This window comes from Bombus impatiens, unplaced genomic scaffold (genome assembly GCF_000188095.3).
Source record: "Bombus impatiens unplaced genomic scaffold, BIMP_2.2 scf_0136, whole genome shotgun sequence".
NCBI lineage: Eukaryota > Metazoa > Arthropoda > Insecta > Hymenoptera > Apidae > Bombus > Bombus impatiens.
The window spans coordinates 2555975-2580104 of NT_176555.1; the positions used below are offsets into that span (position 1 = coordinate 2555975).

General features: G+C 40.6%; 1 protein-coding gene across 3 annotated transcripts in view; it reads right to left on the minus strand.

Moving 5' to 3' along the window:
* LOC100745489 (puratrophin-1) overlaps positions 1–24130 on the minus strand; it is a 137945-nt gene that overhangs the window by 3323 nt on the left and 110492 nt on the right. For all 3 annotated transcript variants that reach the window (XM_033319203.1, XM_012381907.3, XM_024365558.2), the window contains 9 exons: positions 2837–3284; positions 2216–2468; positions 1804–1879; positions 1542–1715; positions 1055–1426; positions 742–885; positions 442–655; positions 246–362; positions 14–131 (listed from right to left, as the gene is read on the minus strand). In XM_033319203.1, the coding sequence (XP_033175094.1) occupies positions 14–131; positions 246–362; positions 442–655; positions 742–885; positions 1055–1426; positions 1542–1715; positions 1804–1879; positions 2216–2468; positions 2837–3284 (1916 nt within the window). The remainder of the gene's footprint in view (positions 1–13; positions 132–245; positions 363–441; positions 656–741; positions 886–1054; positions 1427–1541; positions 1716–1803; positions 1880–2215; positions 2469–2836; positions 3285–24130) is intronic.

The window sequence follows — 24130 nt, forward strand, 5'->3', positions numbered from 1 at the left end:
CGTCGGGGGGCCGCTACTTCCGCCGCTACTCGATGACGAACTTACGGAAATTACACTGTGCGGCCTCCTGCTGCAGCGTCCCGAGTCCTCTGACATTGATACCGCTATCGAGTTTCTAAATCTAGGTGCTGCTTAATAGCAAGCAATTAAATTAATAGCTATACAGATCTTTCTTCGTAGGTGATTTAATATTATTTAAAGTCATGAAAGATCATTCCATTCAAAATAATCGATCGTATACTTACTTTTCGAAAGTTGAGCTACACTGATAGAACGATCATTGATCTGATCCGCGCTAGGCCTAATGTCCAAACAAGGTTTATTTCCGATGCCCATGCTCGACATCTCTGCCAGGCGCACTTCTGTCATCACAAAAGGCGTTCTCGTTAAGTCGGCCCGCAAACACGGTTGCAGGAAGCTATATTTCAAAACGTAGCGTACCTCTGTTTCGCAGCGCCTGTTTCCATAAAAGGTTGCTCAGTTCCTCCGTCCAGGCTTTCTTAATGTCCTCGCTTGCACACTGCAACGTGTACGTGTCGCCTGGTTTCCTCTTGCGGAACCAAATCTCGAACTTCGTAGGTGAGTCCGCGATCACGGCGGTCAACCCGATGTCCGTCGTTTTGATGCTGTGCTTATAGATGTAAATATCGAGGTTCTGAAAAAGCAAGCAACCCATCATTTATATATCGCACAACGAGCAGATCGGTAAACTACATAAAGTAAATTAAACAGCTGTCTCACCTTTCTGTCGGGGAATCTTCTCGCTTTGCTGAAGAGAATAAGGTCTTCGAACAGGAAAACTTGTCGCAAGCATTTCTTGCCTTTACCCTGCCACACCAAGAACTCGTTTTGACGAAGTAGTCTGCCCTGCTCTTTCACGTTCACCTACAATTTACGTAAATTTTACCGTCTATAGAATCCTGTTACTACGACAAAGAACGACTCTCCATTGCCATTGTTGACACGATTGTCTCTTCTACTATTTATTACATTATTATTTAGTTACAATATCATGTCTCTAAAACAGTATTGTATATTAAATACGTGGACATACATCGCAATCTCGAAGGGAATCCATCGCCAGCAGGTCGTTCCCGTGACGTAGTTGGAATCGTACCATCTGCTCAGCCGCCCTCAAGTCCGCCTCCCCTTCGACCATCGGCTTCATACCGTCGTCCTTCTCATCCTTCTCGTCTTTACCGGACATTTGTTCCGAGAGATCGGTGCCTGCTTTGACCAGCTGCTGTAGCAGTAGCGCGTACTTTCCCATTCGTTGAACCGGCTTCAATAGGTAACTAGCAAGGTCCATCTTGTCACCGAGCTCGAGTTGCTTCTGCTTGAAGAACGCGGTGCCGTACTCGGCCATCAGGGAGTCGGAATTTGGTTTGTTCTTGTTGTACAGTGCATAAAGGTAGAATTTTTTCTCCTGCAATGTGAATGTAACGCAAAAGCGATGATCAGTAAAGTAAAACATTCAACACAAAGAAGATAAATTTAAGAGAAGATCTAGGAAAGAATTTGAAAGAAAGAAAAAGACTCACGTGTCTGAGGAAGCATTGTCCCACGTTCATTGGCGACTGTTCGCACTGTTCCAGTTCCCGTAGGAAATGCTGACTATGAAACTCGTATATCTTCTCGACGTTACCGAAGATCACGTTGCGTTGTCCCCTGAGCGCCTGAGGAATGTCCTCCCTCACCAACTCCGGAATATAATTCTTTTAAAAACAATGATAAACGTTAATCACGATATCAGCAAAATACGATGCGACGCGTATGTTAAGCGATACGAAGCAAAACAGTTACCTCTATTATATACTCGAGAGACTTTACGTAGTCCCGCTCGGTCTGTATCATTTCCCTCATTATGAGCAGTATTGTCCTGCAAGGTGAAATTCCTCGTTAACCACGTTGCCGCGCATGTAACAATTCCGCATAATCGCACGATAGAATTATTATAGATAAGTATTGTTAGCAAGGCTGAGCCGAAGAACACGGAAAAAGAATCGAAAACGTAACGAGAAATCCGCTATCTCTCACGCGGGGTTTGAACACACTGAGGAACTTTTATATTCCTAGTAAAAAGCTTTTAACGAGAATGTTAATCAGGTTAGCGATAATAACAATGCCAGTTGCACAGCACTTGCATATACATTCAGACTACTAGAATAGTAAAAAGAATATTACTTTGAAATAAAACAGAATTTTTATTACGTACTTTTTGGCCTTCATTCCAGGAGCAATGCTGGCAGCTCTGTGAAGGTGTGAGTTCACCGGTGGCTTGACCAGCCTTCGTGGAGCAGGGCTTCGGGGTGGCGTTCGCGGAGGAGAGCAATCGAGCAGCTGTTCGGCGCTCTCTCGAAGCTCCGCGATGTTGTCCAGTACCGGTCGACCGCCGCTTCCTGCCGATCCTACACTCTCCATGGGACAAGCGTACGATGCGCTGCTGTCGCTGTCATCCCACGAAGTTCCTGGAACAGTCGTAGCACATTGCAGTGGAGACACTTCCAAGGAACGATCGGGGTAAGTGAATGAATCTTGGAATATTTTCAACTTGTACTCTTTTTGCTTTATCTCGGTATAGTTTTCATATCGTGTTTCGAACGTTAAACGCGGACAAGGTTATACAACTTATAAATGGACGTTCACACGCACTTAATTTTTATCAATTTTAAGTCTAAAACACAAATACCGTGAATGATGGATCGTTCTATATTATCTAAATAAAAATATCCTTTTGTGTTTAACAAGAATAATATTTTATGTGTTCTAACGCATATAATACCAAACATTATGAGCATAAAGTAAATAGATAGTAAAGAGCAAGAGATCTACGTACTCTTCGTCAAACTGTCCTCCCAGGAGGTAGCAGACTCCGAGGCGGCGAAGGATCTCCTCCTGGCTGGACTGCCAGGTGCGGAAGTCGTCCTCGCCATTTCCAGCGCTTCCGCGCACTTGTTCCTGGCGATGCGGCATTGTTCCAAGAGGATCTCGTTACCGAGCTTCTCGGCGAGCGCCATCATTTCCGTGAAATGCTCGGGAGGCAGGGGTGGTCTGGCCATCAGAAACTGCTGGGCCCCCCTTTCGCCAGCGAGACGAGCCTCCTGGGCCCACTCGTACGCCCGATCCTGAAGCAGGCAACATCTCGATGTGTCTTCGAGGTATTCGCGCCTGTCCTCCAGACGGGAACCGAATCCTCGAAGGTGATGCTTCAAGGATCTCGCGAGTTCGCGAAGTCCACTCGCACTCGCCGCCTCGGCAAGGTCGCTTCCTTTGTCAAGATGTCTCTATAACAGAAAATGGTAATTCGATGATACTTCATCGTTATTCTAATCGTCAGTTATGATCGAGATATTAATTCATTAAATACACCATTGTTTACTGCAAAAGAATTTATGAATGTCAAAATTATACGTGAATTATACTAAATAATTCAGTTACTCCATTCACAGTATATATATACACATTGAATCAACATATGACTATGAGAAGATTCATTACTATAAAACAAAGAGATAAAGCAAACGACCATGTGATTCCACGCTATTTCTAGATTTATTGTTTCTCCTCGAATGCGATTCCCCTAGAACTGTGTTTGTTCAGATTTGCCATGAATACGATATTGTGTGTAAACACACGAAACTATTTCATCGGTCTGACCGTAACAAAAGAGAACAATAAAGACCCTGCTTCTTCGGTGGAAACGATATCCTGTTCTGAGCGAATCGAACTGGAACTCCCGCGGTGCAGTAGGGAACCGTGCCTAATGGCGGGACCATAAATCGACATATGGGGAAAGGAACGCAGCGATGAGCAAGGGAGCTCGTGCTCTTCGCTACAGGACATTGTCTATTTGTGCATGGAGCGAATGGGAGACTGTTTACACAAAACCTACTCCATTTATAATCTATAGCCTACAGAGTGTCCACCTATGATGAACTATTCTTTCACAAGGAATATAAATTATATTCCAAGCAAATATTTATATGGATAACAGTAATTTAGAACTTGAAAAACTTACAGAAAAATTTATAGGTTCTCACGTTTCAGAAATTTACAATAACTTTCATTGTTCGAATAATGAAACGTTTTACATGATATCTATCATACTTTGATTTTGACGTAATATAATGATATCCAACGAGACTCGACAAAAAACTCGATTTCAGCGATCGATTTTCAATACGTCGCGCTGGAATAACTACCATTATCCCTTACGCGAGTGAAGCGTGAAATCCCGTTGGACATGGATTGGTAACATCCTGGAACAAGAACAATTTCGGTAGAGTGGCCATGTCGAAAATGCATCACGTTTCACAGTACACGGGTTGAATCATATGTCAAAACTATGAACAAGATAGATGTCTCGTGCAACCGTTCGGTTCGCGATCTTGACGATCTAATATTCTTCTTCGAACGAATACAATCCATAAATTTCCTGATTTTCTAAACGAACGAATACTTTGTACTTGTTCGTGAGCATTGCGATTTGGATTAACGATCGAACTTCAATCATGAGTTTGCAGGGTTGATCAAGGTAATTTTTGAAAGTTTCCAAAAGTTGGGGAGATCGCTAGAGATACAAAATATTTAGAAAATTGAATTAGAGCGACGAATTGTTCCATTTCCGTTGGCAGAAGTACACTTGGATCAAAGTTTCTACGTTTCGCGCTTCACGGTCGACTGAAAGCATCACTGGTACAGAATCCCGAAGCTAGGGGAAGAAATATCTCGTCTCTGCTTTCTGTATCTACCCTCTCCTCTTGGACACGTGGCAGGATCCCTTCTTAAGCCGTCGGAAATGGTTCTCTCTGCTCTTGGAACGAAGGATCGCGACACGTGCAACGGTGCACGTTAACGAAGCATATCGAGAATATCGTTAAAATTCGTCCGTAGCTAACGAGCATCGTTAACAAACGCCGCTCTAAAATTACTCATTTCAACCGTATCGATATCGCTGGTATGTTATTGAACATTCGATACAACAGAAGTACGTACAATTCGTTACGTATTCGCAAAAGTATTCAGTGATCGCGTGTCAGATTAGTTGTAAAATTACAGTTGTTAAAAGATTTTGCAAAAATCTGCAAAAATTACAAATACGTGGCGAAATATTACGTTCACGGAATAATCGAAATTATGAGTCAATTACGTAAGATTAGAAGTTTCCGTAAGTGGATATTATGTATTTCGATCTGATATAACGATTAAAAGTCTCATAATATAATACTTCAATACCGAGATTTATTCGAATTCTTCGCTATTAGAAAAGAAGTATCATTAGTCTGTTAGCAGAATTTAGGTGATTATTATTTTATTTCATTTGATGGTTATTATTTATATAGGACAGTATGTTTTATCGAAGTATAATACTTAAGTTCAGTTATACCTGTTCGATGGTATGGTGGCACTACAGAAAGTTTCCGATACAAACTGCGATATCGTAATCAGTACGGCGTCGACCTTTCGCACGACACGTCGATCGTTTGTAAATTCCTGCTTTCTACTCGGAAAATGTATTCGCTGATTTTCTCAGGTACTGTGTCTCTTTCTATCATTTCTTTTATTTATTCATCTTTGTATATTTTTGTATATTTACATTTGTCATATATACGTAAATATCCGCAGTGTAATTACAATATATGAAATGATTCATATATAATTATTAGAATAATTGATCTGTAATAACGAATAAATTATAAAACAGTTTATCTTACACAAATTGCAACTTCGATATCTGGACACAAGGCAACCATTAATCAAAATTAATACGCCAATACCACTGTACTAACCAGAACGCTTGACGAAGTTTCAATTAGGATATTGAACTTCTCGTATACCGCTCGACCGATTATGAATGGCTGGTACGATGCGTAAAATATTACCAAGGGAGACTGACAACGTTTCACCGTCGCGTTTAATCAACAAAATCATCCGAATGCGGGGTGTGTTCCCTCGTGGGCCAGTCTACGATCTTGCCAAACGGAAATCTCGAAATTCAGGTTGATTACTGATTTGGATTCGGGTAGAAATTTGCCCGCATCTTTACGAAACCGAGTGGCCCGCATTTAACAATACGAAAACGCACGAAATACATGCGCGATCAAGAATATTATCGTGTCCCCGATAGAGAAATCATTCTGCGTTAGTCTGGCGCAAGGAACGCCGCGAAAGTATGCGCGTACATACTTTATTTCGCTACATTTCCATATTTATAAGCGTCTGCACAGTTCGTTCGCGAATATTAACGTTTAATTAATTTACTCGAGACACGACAACCCGCTGCTCGAATTCTCTCGATCACCGTAACGGAGAGTTTTCGCAACGGGCAACAGAACGAATCTATTAACACGATTTTTGAAATTTTATTCATTTTATTCAATATTTAAAAGAAATTTTTCCTGATATGGCAGTTGTTATTAAACGACGGGACTTTCGTGCGGTTTTCATGCAACTATAAACAGCACAGTTTTAATTAAAGATTTTCACAGACTACGATTCGAAAATACGGCTACATCGATAATGTCATTTTATTACTTCCATTCACGATCTCATTATATTGATTCTACCGATATAAAAACAGGGGCAGATAGTAGCTAGAAAGGATTGCATAGCATATCTTAAGACACAAAGTTTAATCAAGAGTTCCATTAGTTACCACCATCCCTATAATTACGCTCGAAGAAAGAAATCACCGCAGACGTAACACGGGTGCATAAGATTTCGCAATTGATACGCATTACCTTTCTCATTTCCCGGTTATGTCTACTGTTTCTCCCACCGTAACGGACATAATCGAATATTATCATTAACCGCGGTTCTTGCTCACCATGTATACCTCACAATTCTCTCCATTAAACAAACATACCGGTTACATAAATAAACAGCAATAGTCCATCATCTGCACGCGTATTTGGAACGCCTCGATGTACGCTGCCCGCAATTACGATCCATCGATCGTCATCGGTGGATCGTGACGCGACAAATGTCTACGGTTGCTATTGCGTAACGAGACTCGATCGGTGGACGCAACAGGAAAATCTCGGTGAACACCGAGCAGGTCGCGGCTGGTTATTATGGCGGAATGTAGAAAGGCGCCTCTCGTCGTGCATAATTGCCGAAGCGTGAAAGCAGATTAGCTAAAAACGTGACCAGCCGCGTGCACAGAGACCACGGATTGGAACAGTGAACCGTGTGCGCCCATTAATTGGTACGTATCGACGATTAACACGATAAATCGTCAATTAACGCGGTCTACGCTCGCGGTTTACACGACGATCCTTCATGAGAGTATAAAGACGATGTCTGTGTAACAGGATTACACTTTCTAATGAGATTGCTGAGTATTTCTGCGAATTCGAATGTTAGTTTCGTGATGTGTAATGAGATTCGATTGGAAACGCATGGCTTTATAACGGTATCTACGTGAAATGTTCTGGTGTCTGACGTTTTACACAAGAAGAATACACCTTTTGTTTTCAATCGAGAAATTGCAAGTTATGATCGCCTATCTCGAGATCTAATATCGTTGTGTAATTATTGTATATCGTTTGAAGATAGCTCTTTAGATATTTGCTTTTGATTCTTCTTTATTTGTAATAGGATAAATCTTGAACTTTCAAACAATTTGAGTAGTTAATTCCTATTATTTAAGTCGAATACTTACTGGCACGTAGACAAGCATCATATTGAAATACGAAGTGTACATTTATGTAGAATCTATACAATCTAGTTTACCACATAGCTAATAAATGATATGTAACGATCCGATAGAACGTTAAGTGCAATAACCGAAACACCTAGTGGTTTCCGTAACTTCAGTATTACCGCATCGATGCATACATATATAAAAACAATACGATTGAGAAAACACTGATTAAAAAGTAGGTTATTTACATAACGTGGCGTAAGAGAAGGCTTTTACGGGTCGGATTTTTATAATCGAAACCATTTGCTTACGAACCATATCCTAACATACTTAATCAAAACTTTCAATATTAGTCTCAATTAATAACGAAATATATTTCTACTAAGAAAAGTTGCATTCCATGAGAGTTATGCATCGAGGAGTACACAAATCTCTTGTCAACTTTCGAGCGCTATCAAACCCTTCTAATCGTCGCGTCCTCGACATGGCCCGTTTATCATCGACGCGTGTCGACGCGCTTCCGCGTCTATGGACTTTCTTGTACAGCCGGGCGAAGTTGTTCTACCGGTAGTCGCGTAGCTTTTCAGAATCTCGACGAACGAACCGGACATGTTGACCGCGTCGCGTCGAGAAGATGTGCGTCGTCTCAGGTCCGGTTGCGAACGGTTTTCCTAGCCGAACCGGCCCGTTGAATTACGAAAAACGAGCTTCCATGGCACACGATATACCAAAGGCGCTACTGCAACCGAGGTTGTTGACCATCGTGGAATTTCATGCAAGAAAGTGCCACTTACCGGTCCCGCGAAAGCCGCCTGCGATCGGAATTTCGAGTCGACAATGCAGCGGGGCGGGAACTCAGTCTGCCTGTATGCTTGGTTCGTTGACACCTCTCTTAGGTGTGACTGATTGTCAGGAGAATTAATTCAGAGGGTACATAATTTTGTGTGTTTGCTTCTTGGAGTGCGGCTGGTATTTTCAAGCGTTGTGTCAAATATGAGCTCTTCACCTTCTCGTCTTTTACGAAACAGATCGTGTTAGACTTATGACTGCCAGCCATAAATGTTAGGACACTTATTTGTTACAATTATTAGAAAACCGTATCAATTTTTATCCTATTTAGTCTTGTATCAAATATGTAATATGAATGAGTAGATCTATAGTAAAGTGACTAGAAAATAAAAGCAGAGAAGAGCATTTAATTTGTACTACATATCAGCAGATGTGCTAATCCGTAATTTAAAAATGGAATCAATCAATTTGGCTACGCAGAGACTCATACGCCTCACCAGTAGTTATAGGATTGATAATAAATATAGTTGTATCGTGACAGATTAATTATTCATCATATTTGAACGCGGTTTACTCATATTCTACGTGGTTTACCCTTTCCATTTACGAGGATTCAACATAAATATTTATTACTGTAAGCTATGTCTTTCGGGGTGTGATTGGTATTCTTCGATCATTGGGTCAAATGTGAGCTTTTCAAATTTTTCTCCATCCTTGGAGATAATTGTATATGATTACGTCTTGGCAGCGATTGTGGAATAGTCGATGAATAGATGCGTATCGTGAAAACTCAATTATTCAGCACATTTGCCCAGGCATCCCAGGAGGTTTACCCTTTCGTTTTACGAGTGATTCGCCGTGAATGTTTATGAGTGCGAACAAGCGTGAAAGCGTAGATTTCTGGTCAAGGTATCCACCAAGTCTAGGAACTCACTATTTGCACCTGCAGCGAGAAAGTACTAGCGGAATTTTCTTCAGAACTTGCTCGGTTACGTTCGAATCGATCGGAAGTGAAACGTCTAGCGTGGCCAAACAGCAATTTATTCGTTGCTTCAATGACAGACATTTCCTTCTGGCATTGAAACGATCTTCTGACACCAATCATCGAATTTTTGACGATTCCTAGAGCACGTGACTCGATGAAATTCTACATTTTTCTTCTTATTACTCTCCTTGAAGACCTATCAAAGTATAGATTTACGATAGAAATTTCTAGAGATCAGATAATATAATAATAACGACTATCAAAGTGATGATTAAATCGTTGCGAACCTCATATCTTTCACAAATACTGATAGATCGGCTACGAGTAGATAAACTCGCTATCAATATATCTATACAACTTGTATCGCAATAAAGAAACAACGATCTCTAGAGTCACTTATAATCCCAGAGACGTCAAAGATTCTCTAATTCACCTCGAAATAGACAACACTCGGTAGTCCATCATTGGACTTCCCTGCAAATGGAAAAACGAAAGTGATCGCGACATTCGCCATGGTGTATTGTTTCTATCGTCTCCGCGGACAGCTGGAAGTTTCTCAGCTCGTGGCTGACAGAGCCTAACGACGCAGTCTTCCCGGTAACAAATCACCTGCCGCGATAACTTTCTCCTATCGCGATTCTATGACACGTTCCCGAAACGTGGAGCTGAAAATTCCACGTGATGCCACTGTGCACACGCCAAGTACCGTCATTGCTCTAAGATTTACGAACCTGCAAGATGAAACGATCCACCACATATGCCATATTACTGTACTGTCGTATTTCAAATCATGTAAATACTCATTTATGTAACTACTTGTTTGAGCGATCGCTGTCAAGTTTAATTAGGAGGTTCTCAATTTCTCAATTCTAGTTTTACGTACTTATCAATTTTTAAACCACGTTGGGAAGCTGTCATCAATTACTGCTTTTTTTGCTTATACGTAAACTGCAAATGGTTATACAAATTTTCGGTTTTTGTGCATTTTCATAACATCAATAAGGAAACAAAATTCTGGTTATGAATGAAATGATAGAAACAGGGTGTCTTTATTCTCCTCCTTTTTGTTATTAATTTCGAATGTACTATGTAGTATATTGAATTATATTGAATGTTACTAATTGTAAGCGCTAAGATAGACTAATAATTATCCGGTTTCTAAAAATTCCTCGCATTCCATAAATTAATAATCAACTAAATTTCAGAAAGTGTCAACACAGAATAAGTAAAAGTGACATGTAGAGAGTCACTTAATGATTGTGAAATTTCATGGCCTCCGGATATGAAGTCTTCTCGAGGTCGTAGGTCGAAGAAATTCCATCGATCCGGGGAATTTTTATGAGGCCGGTCGCGTTAGGGACGACGGTGATCGGCATCGTTGAAAGTAGTCGTTCCACCAGTTGGTTAGATCGAAGGATCCGAGGAAGGAATCGCGAAATCGTGCTGACGAGTTTTTGCAACTTGCGGCGCGTACGCGTGGAAAATTGCCGCGTTATTTGCCGACTGAATTATGTAGCTTTAGCGCAGACGGAAATTGTCGAAAGTGAGAGTACGTATTCCGCGTGCGTCGTTCATTTACTATGATTCGTTGATCGTTTCTTTGCCCTTGGGATATATGGAATCACAAAGAAGAATTCCGTGAGGATCGCCGAAGCGACTTCATTAAGATTCACATCGAACATAAATTTCCGCGTCGAGGCTGTGAAAGTGATGTGAAATTTCTACCGGTCGAGGTCAATGATGTTCCTTTCCACGAGTTATAGATTTCTTAAGCCGGCTCCATGGATAAGAAGTTTGTCGGATGGAACAAGAAGTTTCGTCGCTCGTTATCTCATTACTTTCTTGCCAATAACTGAAGAACCATCGGAGGCTGTTGTTCGTTATACTTAAATTTCTTTATTCGATTTCTTCGAATTACTCTATTCTCTTGAAACTCTGATTTTAAACACAAAAACTTCGAGAACTTGTTATCGCGTTATTTTCTTCCCAATAATAAAGAAAAATCTGAAAATGTTTTCCTTCGTAATTCGACATCCTTTTCTCTCTGAAGGATTTTCCTATTTTCTAGTTGAAGTTTTAAACATTAAGCTTTTGTTTGGTCAAGAATTAGCATGTGCAAAGGGATCAAGGCGAATAAAATCTGAATCAAATGGCTCATCGGTGGGCTATGTACTAACAATTCGTCTCATCGAGTCATTTATTAGAACACAGGCGCGGCATCGTTGCGCGAACATAGATCGTTAAGAAGATTCTACGATCTGAATGACACTCAACCGTTTACGATCTAGATATATTCTATCCAAGAAAGCGTTGCGGTTTAGTTACTTGATATACTTCGCGGTATTTTGTATCAATTTGTCGATAATTTAGCTTGTTTACAACTGTAATACGAGTAATTCTCGTTTAAAATATCGTCCACGAACCGTTTCTTTGATACAATCACGCAACTTATCGAAAAAATGTCAATTATTTATCATTCTGTTCGCTTCTGTCGTATTTTTTTCTAATAAATCCTAATAGAAATTAACAAGTTAGATTGCGCGCGTTGAACTTAAAACGTCTTCAAGAAGAAGCGTTCGCGTAATTTACGATATTTTCAAGCGAGAAATACGAGAAGTCAAGCAGGGAACACTCTCGTGGTTGCACATTTGACTCTTGACTATTTCCCCACGCACTCAGTGTGCCCTTGCACCTTTATTCTCCGTGCGTGACATGCCTCTACTCCATAGAAGACTTTGAAAACCGCAGCACAGTATACTGTCGTTGTGGTTCTGTGGTTCTTTCCATAGCTTCGGAGAAAAGAACATGGAGCTCGCAAACAAACTCAAACTGAATTCATACGAACTATCGAACCCATTGGCATACTAATTTTTTCACACTCAGCTTTCCTGTATATACTATTTACTATCATTTATTACTATGAATAATCGCTAACGAAAACTTTCCAACAGCCCTTAAGGCTTAATATGAGTTCTTGAAGTAATAAGAGTCAAATTAATAAGAAATAGCCATAATATCTTAAACCATGTGATCGTCAATTTCTGAAAGGATCAGATTACCTTTAGAAACTTGACATTACAGAAAATTATGAAAATTCCCCGTGATTACTACTAGCAGAGAATCACTAGCGATTTCTGATCACGCGGTAACGGATCCAGTCCGCATTTGTGAAACTTGCGAAGGTTTCGTAAGTCACGACACGTCGACCGCAACGGTGCTCCGGAAAAAGCATGAACGCTTTCGATCCGAAGATTTTCGATCCACTTTAGTCGGCCACGTCGAACGACCGAATACCTTTCCAACTTTCTACATGCAAGATTAAAGTCTAATCATTTCTCACCGACATTGTAAAGAACAGGTTTCTTTTCCATCCGCAAAAGCGAGCAAACTTCGTTACTGAGAAGCGCACGCAAAACAGAACGACGATGGATCAGCATACTCGCGCGTAATTTAACGACCCCATGTGATGTTTGTTATTCACGACAGAACGAACGCGGCCACAAAGCGCATAGACCGTCACGCATAAATGGAACCCAGCATCTGTCGTTCCCACTGTCAACCGTTGCGCTGCTCTCAGCTATCGAACGGCCCGGAAAATGTATTCTTTCTTCGGTGTGAAAGTCTGCAGCTGCTTAGTTAATCCTGCACGCTCCGAGCGAGAACGATCGCGATCCGCCGACTTACCGTAGTCGGTCAACGTTCCTTGTCGATGTTACAAACTTCCTTTAATTGTACAGATTTACGGTACTCCGCCAACTTGTTCTACCCTTTTACGTTCGTTGCTCGAGATACGGTTTCATACCACAGGGATTTTTAGCTTTGAAACGATTATTTTTCACGGTTCTACTGGGGGAAAGCTATGTTCATGTAAAAGAGCGCATGAAAACTCTCTAATTGAGCAATTTCAATCTCTTAAAGTTTCTAGAGTTCTTAGTGTACTTTCTTTTTAAATTAAAGTATGCATAAACAAAGAAAAATTTCTTCCGTTGTATTCAGGAATATATGAGTTTGCATAAATAATTATTGCGTAATAGAAAATGATATTTTTATAAAGAAATTATAGAGAATAATAAATAATATCTAATTCAATCTTATAAAGATTGAATTAGAACACTAATCTCAGCAACTTGAGCGCAAATTATGACAACGAGTGTCGCCTTTGACTCGCGTATCGGAACATATGGGCGAATTAAAGCCTTTTGTCACCTTAATCGACGTTCTCCCCTTTCGTTTAATTTCCACGGGCCACACGGCCAGCTATAGAAGCATCAAAGGCGCGCTACCGGTGCACCCCCATGAAAGGACCGGCCTACGAAAATCAGATTCGAGTATGGGTCACTCGAGTTTCACTGACGTTAATGGTCAGAGATTGTCGACGCACCTGGACCCCATCGAACGCGTGTATCTCAATCAGATCGAACGTACACCGTTTCATAGAATAATCACTCGAGTTTCAGTGCACCTTAGAGCTCAGGTAATAAAGGGTATCTCGCTGCTAATTAACAGGAACAATTGGTTACACGATGGAGAAACTTACGATTGTCTCGTGGGTCCCGATGCTATTGAGTTTGCTTTTCGTCGATTTCTTTCAATAGAAACCGCACCCCTTGAGACCGTTCTCTGTTATTTTGGTTCCTACAGGGTAAGAGAGAGATCTAAGAAATCGAACACGGAATTGGAGTTTGAACTTTGTGATTATCGCGTGGCGTTTTTCGATCGATTGTTTATTCATACACGCGTTACAGCGGTAGTTATTAGCGTTACTATTATAATAAGTTTCCATGGAGAAATTTCTAATTGTCTAGAGCATAGATGCTATTGTGTCTAATTCCAACTTTCTTCGACAGAATCATACTTTAATATCTTGAAAGTTATCCGCTAGATTTTCAGCGATTTCCAAGAATTCACTCGTAAATATCAATTCTAAATAAGGTAATGTTAATCTCTTCTCGAAAGTATCCTCGAAATGACAAGACGTTTCAAAATATCACAATGTGCCAAGATTCTTCTCGCTAAATCGTTTCGTCACTCGTGCCAAATACACGATCGATCAATCAAAGAACAATTAGCTCTCCGCGGTGTCTCTCGCTGTAATTTCTCAATCGGCGATGCAATCGAGGTTCTAAAATTGCTAATGACAAGAATTCCGCATTTCCCTCTGGAAAAGGCGCGGGGACACGCGACTGACCGGCTCTCGATTGCGCAAATCGAAAGGAACGCAAACCGGTGAAGTTAATGCCCGCGCTTCGAGTCCCGGTAATTCGCAGTCTCCACTCGTAGCATAAATAAATCATACCCCTGTCTAGAACGAACCCTTTCAGAATGCTCGATGTATTAATTGCGCTTCTACTTGTGTAAATACAATCTCGTCGTCGTTTTCACGCCAAGTTCATTCATTTCCAATGAGCATCTACTAAAAGAGTTAGCGAAACGAACTGTGCAGGCCGTAGACATTTTGCTGCTCCAGTTTCGATCGCGCGTGACTTCGACAGCCGTTCCTCTCTAATACATTCACGTGTTATTTGGTAAAAAGGTTACCAGTCGCAGTACCTAGTTTTTTTTCTTGTTCACTTGATCAACGTGCCGATTTCTTGGCCGGAAATTAGAAGTGGAAAAGGAGAAGTTTGGAAACCGTTAAGGGAAGCTTTGCGCTAATTAATTTCTCAATACTTCCTGTTTTGGTATAGCTGATATACTATGATCGAGAATTGATTAAATCTTATCGTAGAAATTAACCTGCATGCAACTATATAAAACAGGGAGTTCACGCAGGAAGTTTGAATTGATGAAATCACAATCCTTCAACTTCTCTTCAAAGTAATCGTATCCAAACACAATTTTCTTTTTTCTCTAATTCTAGCTTGTTTGTTAAGCAGTCACGCCCTCCGGTAATTCATAGGTTTCAGACACCAGCTTTCGAATGTCAGGGATCGCGATCCGCGAAAAGTCAAGCAACGTTCCCCAACATATCAAGACTACAATGCAATTAAATGTTGCAGCGTTTACGTAAGAGTGTAGCCACTCGGCGAAAAAGGCAGCTAGCTCGCTTCGGACGTTGAATAACGACTTGCCGTGAGAAAAATTCCGGATCGATTTTGCGAGTTAACTTCACCGTAGAAACAATTCCGCGTGTGTTTAGCAAAGGAACAAAAATGAAATGCTCGCGGCGACGTATCGTTATTCCGATCGCGTTATTTTTATTCGCGTATATTGTCGTGTAACTGTAATTCGTACGGTCCAGCAACGGTTGCCACTGTAACGGGCGAATAATCACTCTGTACAGTGCACCAATTACATTAATTACCGTATCGAACGATTCATTAAAAGCACTTCACAAGCTATATGAGCCACACGCTCGCTCCGTTTCATTAATTTTGTTGCGCATTTCGGCAACAACATCGCGCGGTAAAGCGCTCGAGGTATTCTTTCGACATCGTTAACAATTATTCTTGCAGTTTGAAATTATCTTTGTAATAAGAATTATCGCCGGGATTTAGCGAATCTTACAATTGTGCTTCGATTTTATTTCTTTTTGTGTTCCTTTCTAAATTCCTTGTGGTTTCATTTTTATGGTGAAAAATTTAGTATTAAATATCTCGTGCATATTTAAAGCGTTACACGAAGAATATTCTGATTGTCTTATGCGTTACGGTTAATATAATTTGTATAGCGCGTAAAAGATGCTATAGAAATCAGATTAGCCACGTGCGCTAACGATTGCCGCAAAGCTAATTGAAAAGTGAAACTACCGAAATCACTGAATCAACGAGGAGTGCACGCATGCAGAAACGTACACGTGTATTTGCGGTGTTTTCATAAAATAGAGAAATAGTAGGGTACCGGACGATATTACGTGCCTCCTTCTTACGCTTCAATAACATCGCGTTAAATTACATTTCACGCTTTGTCGTTCTCTTATTTACTTCAACATAAATTCCCGGTGTTTTTTTAATTGAAAATCATGTCATCGTTGTTTAACGAGAGGCATGTACATCACGGTCGATAGAGCATGCCACTATACATTCATTTTTCTCTCATTCTTTAATTATATTCCCTTTCTCGTCGTTTTTTCTTCCTATCGTTTCTGATTAAATTATTCCACGATGAAATATCTAGCAAAACTACACGTGGTACAGTATATCGCGAATATGTGATCGATGATAAATCGAACTCTCTAATCAGATTGACGATGATAATTCGACGCGGAAGAGCGATCTAATGCTAGATAAAAAAGTATCGATAATATCGTCACGGCTCGATTATTTCCTCTTCGATAATTCGACTCAATCGATGGTCACGAAATATTGAAACGTGCAAAATGCGATATTTCTATTTGTTCTGGTTCGAAACAGTGCCGTGTGTATTCACGCTATATCGTTTCTCTCGTCCTCGTCAGTTGCCCGTTTGCTCGGTATACCGTTTCGCGCTTGTGTGTAAACGACTACCACCGTGACGCACGGATTAACGTTGTTTTCACATGTGCAAATCCCTAGTATTTATTGGGTTCGCGGAAGCTCCCTTTTGCGTAGCTTGGGGATACGCACAAGGGAGTTTATAGCTGCTTATTTTCGCGGACGTTTGCATACAGCGAAGTAGAATTCTCGAGAGAGGAGACAGAAAGGGGAGACATACATTATATAGACGTAAGATGTCTAAGATTTATATCTATTTAAAATTAAGACAGAGTAAACTAAGAATGAGTTAACCATTACTACTATTCAAGTATCCCTGTGTTTCCTTACTTCCTATTACCACCGCTTTACATGGAAAGTTAAGCTTTTACCCGATTTTCAAGCCCGAGGGCTGACATGCGATACCTGAATTATCTCTCGTAACCTGGAGGAATCATTACCGACTAGATTAACATGGAATCTGGAATACTCGAGAGACACGAAATTACCGTTTCCAATCTTACAAAATAAGCATCTTGCGTTAAATTAACCCTCCGTTCAACGACCTCTCATCTGCGATCATAGAAATGCATATAATTTCATCAAGTAAGTTCACTATACATATACGAACCATATATTCTCGTCAACTCTCACGGAACCCCAACCAAACACCCTAAATAAAGTCTCTTATACATTTCTAGCACCAAACAGCTATCAGAATAGCCAGAACGCATAGTGTATATAAATTCCTGTCGAAGAACACTACGAGCTGTCCTTAATACGTCGTCGATACTGATGACCGCGTTAAAAATTTATTTACAACAGCGTATACTAGCCATGGAAGCGTCGTTAGACTGCTAAGCTTGACCCAGCCCTCTAGACCAAGCCTTCCTTTGACTTCTCGGCTTTAACGGTATTCGAAAACGAGTCACGTGGCCTCCAGAAGGCCTTCGAGCTTCTCCCTGGCATACCGATGGCCACAGTTCGGGAGCGTTTACCCTGAAAAGCGTCTTGCCCGTTCTATCTAAAAATAATGGTCTACGCGCGGTGGAAACCACGTGATAGAGCGCACCGCTTTGTCTCGGGGACGTGTCTATGTGCAAGGTTAATGGCGCAGCGCACACGTTTCGCCGGATTTGCGCTTACGCGAATCGGGGGCTGCCCGAGAAATTAATCACGACGCGCGAGTCTCGGTGGAATACCGCGAACAGAGGAATAAAGTTCGCGTTGATTGGGACAATGAAGAATTCTAAGATCTGTTTTACTTTCTTTCACATGTTGAAACGGATATTATATATTTTTGGAGAGAATAAAGCATTATTGTTTAGAACGTGATGGAGTAAAGCGAGATCCAGTTTATTTAGTAAATAACTTTTCTTACGTGGGCAGAGATTAATCCAATATATTTTTGGAGGGATGAAAGTATGATTATTCAAAGTGTCACGGGATAAAGAATAGAGGAACTTGAAGGGAATTGGAATTCAGTAGCCAACGTTTTGATAAAGTAGGTATGAAGTGGCTTGTCTCTGGACAACGTGGAATACAAGATTCCCGAGAGTATGTCGAGGCATAAAAATGCTCAGGTATTCCGTAGTTCTTTTTATTCCCCTTCGTACAGAAGAAAAAATGCTGGGAAATGCCGACCATTGAATTTCAATTTCCTACAAACTTCTCTAGTCTTTTACGACGCGACAGCTCGTACAATTGTGTTTTCCTTTGCCAAGAAGTTGTTTGACTTCCTTCGAAAGGCTGTCACTCAACCGAGAAACATATCAAATTCAGTGTTAGGATTGGAGCATGGAACTCGTTGGAACACCACGTGGTACGACAATGATCATCAATAAGTCCAAAATGGTAGAAGCAAAGGAACGTTCTCCAAGAGAGTAGGAGTCAATTTAAGAGCGACAGGTAGGCGGAATAATGGCTGAAACCGTAGGTGATTGAATTCCAACGTCCCATAAAGTCTTTCGCCTTGCACCATAAAACAACCGTCCGGGATAATGCTCCCCAGAAATTCTGACTTTCTTCCAAGGTTCAGTTTCAAGTTAGCGAAACAATGCATAGGAATATCAGAACGATAAATATTGCCTACAGCAACAAATTCCTTTTTCATCCTTATCGAGTTACATTCAATCTCGTAACAAATAGAACAAGCAAATTATCAAAAAGCAATTAAAGTCGAAACAGTGAAATGCTACATAAAAATTTTACAAACGTAATATTATTAAGAAGGCGTGAATAAAATAGCTTACATGATCAAAATACAATAAATTAATCGGCGATTTAATCAATTCCGCGAATCAATCAATTAATCAATCACGACTTGAAGACAGAAAAGAATCCGTAGTTACAACATTTGCCCGTAATAAATTAAACTTCAGTTCCTGAAATTTGCACCTCGTAGGAAGTCGTTCAATCCTGAAATCTTACGATCTTACCAAAGAGAGCTTGCGGTTCCCGGCTTCACGCCTCTCGCGCGAACATACGATACGATCTCCTGACCGCTGTCCCACATATCAAAAGCCCGCTGTTGGAGATCCTGGTCGACGTGGTTCGCGCACGACGCGATCGTGGGTCGATCGACTGTACTTGCTATCGCGACCACCGCGATAATCGACAGATAACAGGATCGCCCACATGTTGCGTGATCGTCCACAGGAATGTCGCGCGCCGCGGTTCCACTTCGTCGTTGCTTGATTTCTTCCGAGTTACGGGACGTTCGGTTCGATCGTTTCGACTCACGAGACACGATGATCTAACGCTCTCGTTCTTTATGGAAGTCTGAGACACGCCTACGAGTCACGTAAAAATGCATGACATCAGTGGAACGCCTCTGTGTGGACCACTGCCAGAAGGAAAGAATTTTTCGTCGACGCGTGTACTCTTGTCTCATCCCTCTTTCTACGCGCGGATGAAGAATCTCGTGTTTCTTTTGCGCCTCGCAGTGCACCTATATGGGTGATTCACGCAGTCAGAATTTTGCCACAGACACTAGGACGAACCGTCTGACAACGATTTTTCGCCAACAACACCAAGGAACTACAGAGTTCTAATAAAGTTCGCTGACTCGTCGACCAATTGTTTCTCTGTTAGGGCGAACACCAGCTGCGTTCGTCTTTGTTCTTTTTACGTTTCGTGGATTCCTGATTAATATTACGCACAGAGCGTTCTGTGCGTTCTGCTATATTGGATTGTATTTGAAATTTTACTGTAATTCTTGTTTACCTCATACGTTATGAAATACAATAACATTAGCATAATTGCATGCACGTGCAATGGGGCACACCTGTAACTCAACTGTTTCGCGTTTTAAGCAATCGAATTACAACCGTAATTGTAATTTAGAATTTCCTGACTTATCGAGGTCCTGATTCATCCAGCAAGAGAAATGATCACTTCCTCTCAAGCATAGAAGATAATGGTGCAAAGCCCTAGCAGAATTCCAGAGAGATCACGCGCCTTTTACCACCGTCACCGCTAAAAATACATCGAATTAAGGAGAATTCGTCGCGGTGGTGTACCAAGAGGTCTTTTTGTCGGGTCCAAGACAGAGAGTCGCTCGTGTCCTGCGCATCTGTGAACAATTACGACTATCGTATGAATCCGTGAGAACACGTTCTATTTAACGCGCGAACCAGAGGGTTGATTCAGCTTTGCGTTGATATAAATCGTTTTCGGATCGACTCCTTTATGGTACTTTAAAAAATTATCATAACTTTCCCAGGGTGTTTTTCTTAAGTACCTACTGAGCAAGGTTTAAAAAACATATCTTTTGTAAGATGATGTACCTTATGGATTGTGAAGTTAAAAATAATTTTTTAGTCATATTTTATAAACATCAGGACGAAATTGGCTTAAATATTTTTAGGTTTCTCCCACAGAAAGGATTGAAATTCCGACGATACCACGACCTTTACTACTCTTGAATTCACCCATCAGCATATTCCACTTATTAAGAAACATCCTCCGCTGAATGCACAGTACACCATTTGTATTCTTAAAATGTCAATGGCTCCGCTGCATAGAAAACGTGGTTCTCATTTGATTACCTAAGCCAAGCGATAAAAGTGCAGCGACATAAGCCTCGCCTAAAAATTCCAAATATATACAATCTTGCCACTTCAGAATCAACTTGCATCCAGAAGTCTCCAGAATATTGTATCAAATTCAAATTTGTTTAATAAAAAATTCATATCTTCTGAAACTTCACGATTTAAGAACAACTTAAAGAAAAAAGACGAAGGTTGCATAAAGGAACGAGACTACTTTTAAAATTCTTCTGAAAATCTCAAAGTAAAATCTATGATCGATCTGAATAATCGAAGATATTTAGAAAACTCGATGAAAAGGTGACAGCTGGCACGCTGGAAAGCGAAAGGCCTGAGCTGGAGATCGCGCGGAAGGATAATCGCGGACCCTTGCTCGGATACTTGCACGACAGCCCATTGCACAATCTTACGGACCCGGCAAATTGAACATGAATTTTAATAAGCCATGAGCTCGCACTTGTTTTCCACGTCGGTTGCCCGCACGGGCTCGTTACACGACGCCTAATAATTACGAGTGCGTTCGACTTAATGCTAACGAGATTGCAAATGAAATCGGTAGGTACACCTTTCAGGCCGCGAGCGTCTCTTAACGCGATCTTAATTCTTCAGTACGTTCGTGTACGCTACACAGCGTTTATCCGTGAGAGATCGTCGATGCATCGACGATGAATACGTTACGGTTGCTTCTTGACGAAATTGGATGGTTCTCGCAACAAGCATATTATGATGGTAATGCGTTGTGAATTAGAGTTTATACTCTTGTGAAAGCTTTCTACGACGCTGTATACTATGAGTAGGTGGATGGAAGATTACTATGAAGATGGTTTTGGTCATAGAAAGATTAGGGACAGTCCCATACTGTTATCTTTACAGTTAGTTAAAATTTCCTATCTGACTTTTTCCCTATTTTAAGATGCGTTGAAATCTTTAGAATGTGCCTCATTATAGATAAATATCCAAATACTTTGATAAGCCAGTATAGGAAATAAAGAATACAAATATCTAGAAGATAAAAAATATTATTCTACTAAGTATCATACTAGTCTACTAAATTTTGTAAATATTATATCTATGCATAACGATATATAACATCATATTAAATCATAGTATCATGCAAAATATGTATCTTATCGAGAAACATAACCTGGCTTTTTTAAACAGATTTCTACCTTTAGAATTATTTATGAGAGGTTTTCTGCGGAATCTAAACACGTGTTACGCGCATGACTACAAAGTACAGCTAATTTGATAAACAAATGTCGTTGGTCAATATTTTTGCAAACCCTACGTGAAAGTATTCACACGCTAGAAATAAACTGCCCGAGGTAAATATTTTCCTTCGTACTTCATATATGCCGCACATTTCCCTCGTGGCGCCGGGTCGAGGAGTTCGTTAATCATAAGCCACAGCCGCTGGCGAATAGCATCGCAGCAAAGGTTCTCGAATAAATTAAACGCCATTTTTTTTAGGTTTATATTGACGGGCTATAGATCTTTCACAAGCACAGGAACAAAAAAAAATATTCTAGGAGAAACTTTTATGCGATTTAATCAGTCCCACCTTCCTACCAATCCGGTTTTCTTTATGATCGTAATCATAAGCTTCGACTGCAAACAGCAATTGCATTCCCTTTTAAAAAATTGATTCTTATTAAAATGGCAATACTTATTAATAATACATCAGCAAGCAAAAAGAGTAAAATTCTTCTTGGTTCTTTGATCGTAACTGGAAAAATACGACAAAAGTCGATACCGAAGGTCGATACCTTCGATGGAATTGTACGAGATGTCTAAATACTTATGGATGGTAGTGTACGAGTCATTTGTGCAAAACCGTGTGTACACAAATACCGTGACGTAGCGGGCATTTCAATTCCTCGTCGCACCATGTGGCATCAAACATTTAATTGGTCGAAATTTCAATAAGCAACGCGATGACGCAGATCGTCGAAGGCATTAAACGGCAGGCGTAAAGGTAATCTTCAAAGCGATCTAACGTTAGAATAACAAAGTGGTCGGTTGCGAGAGCGGAGTGTTTCACCTTGAAATAGCAACAGACGATCCATGCAATTAAAACGCTCGATTTCGCGATGGCAGCTGCGTCGGTGGCACAGAACGGGAGCAAAAGAACGCGGAGACAGCATGGTCCAGAAAGAAAATACGAAGCCCATGAAAAGGGAGAGACGTCACTTTGGGAGAGAGAAAATGTTGACCAACCGCGACGCTAAAAATATATGTGAGCGAAAGGCAACGGCTTCTCCTCGCTTGGCGAACCCGTCTTCCTCGAGTGCCGCGTTTATCCTCGAAAATGCCCTGCGTACCTTTTAAAGGAATCTCGACCGCATAAATACCACTGGGTGGTGTGCGACGCGGAGGCCATTCGCCTGAATTAGAAACGGCCACCATCGCGAACCAGTAATAACGAACGCGAATTCAGAGACAAATTAAGAACAATGTTTTTATTCTAATCTGTAAGAAATTGAAGAAGCTGCTGCAATAAAGAAACAGCTCTACTTTACAGTAATTTGAGTAAACCAAAAAAAAAAGAAAAAAGGGAAAGAAAACGGCATAAAATCAATAAAAATCAAATCAATTTTTCAAGCGTGCTGTACATAAATTCATAGTGAATTGGCATTCGGCGTAGTAAACTATTGCACTTTTCAATATGCGATTTAAATGTTGGACCTGTTTTTTTATTGTTTCGAATTCTTCCATTTTTTCGAATTTGTGTCGTTTTGGAATTGCGTAAGAGAAATTATCAAAGAGATCGTCATTAAAATGGTACGCATGATGAAGATCGTTATTTGAAGAAGTCGTGATCATGTGAAATACACAGAATATTTAAAGAGTGATGAAGGCACGGTAGTCGTAGAATATCTACGATGAAGGGAGTCAGAGTTCAAATTATATCGCCGAACGTCTACACCGAACGTGACTCCTTTTTTTGAAAGTTCGGCTAGTTGGAAATAGGAGCTGAACATAAAAATTTAATGAAGGGACGTGTAAAAAAATAACCCAGCTGCAGATAGGGTATCTGTAATAGGGTGTAGGGTGTAATAGTAATCATAGGTTCCCTTTTTCTTTTTTTTTTTTTTTTTTTTTTGAGAGGGAGTGATAAGTGAGAACTGAAGTTCTAGTTGTATCAGATTTGTCAAACCTAAAATAGGAGCTAAAACAACCATAACCAGCGCATTACTTTTATAATCACACGTTACCTCGTTTTCAAGGGATAATTCCGCGACTAATTCCGCGTGACGGACAGTCTACAGAC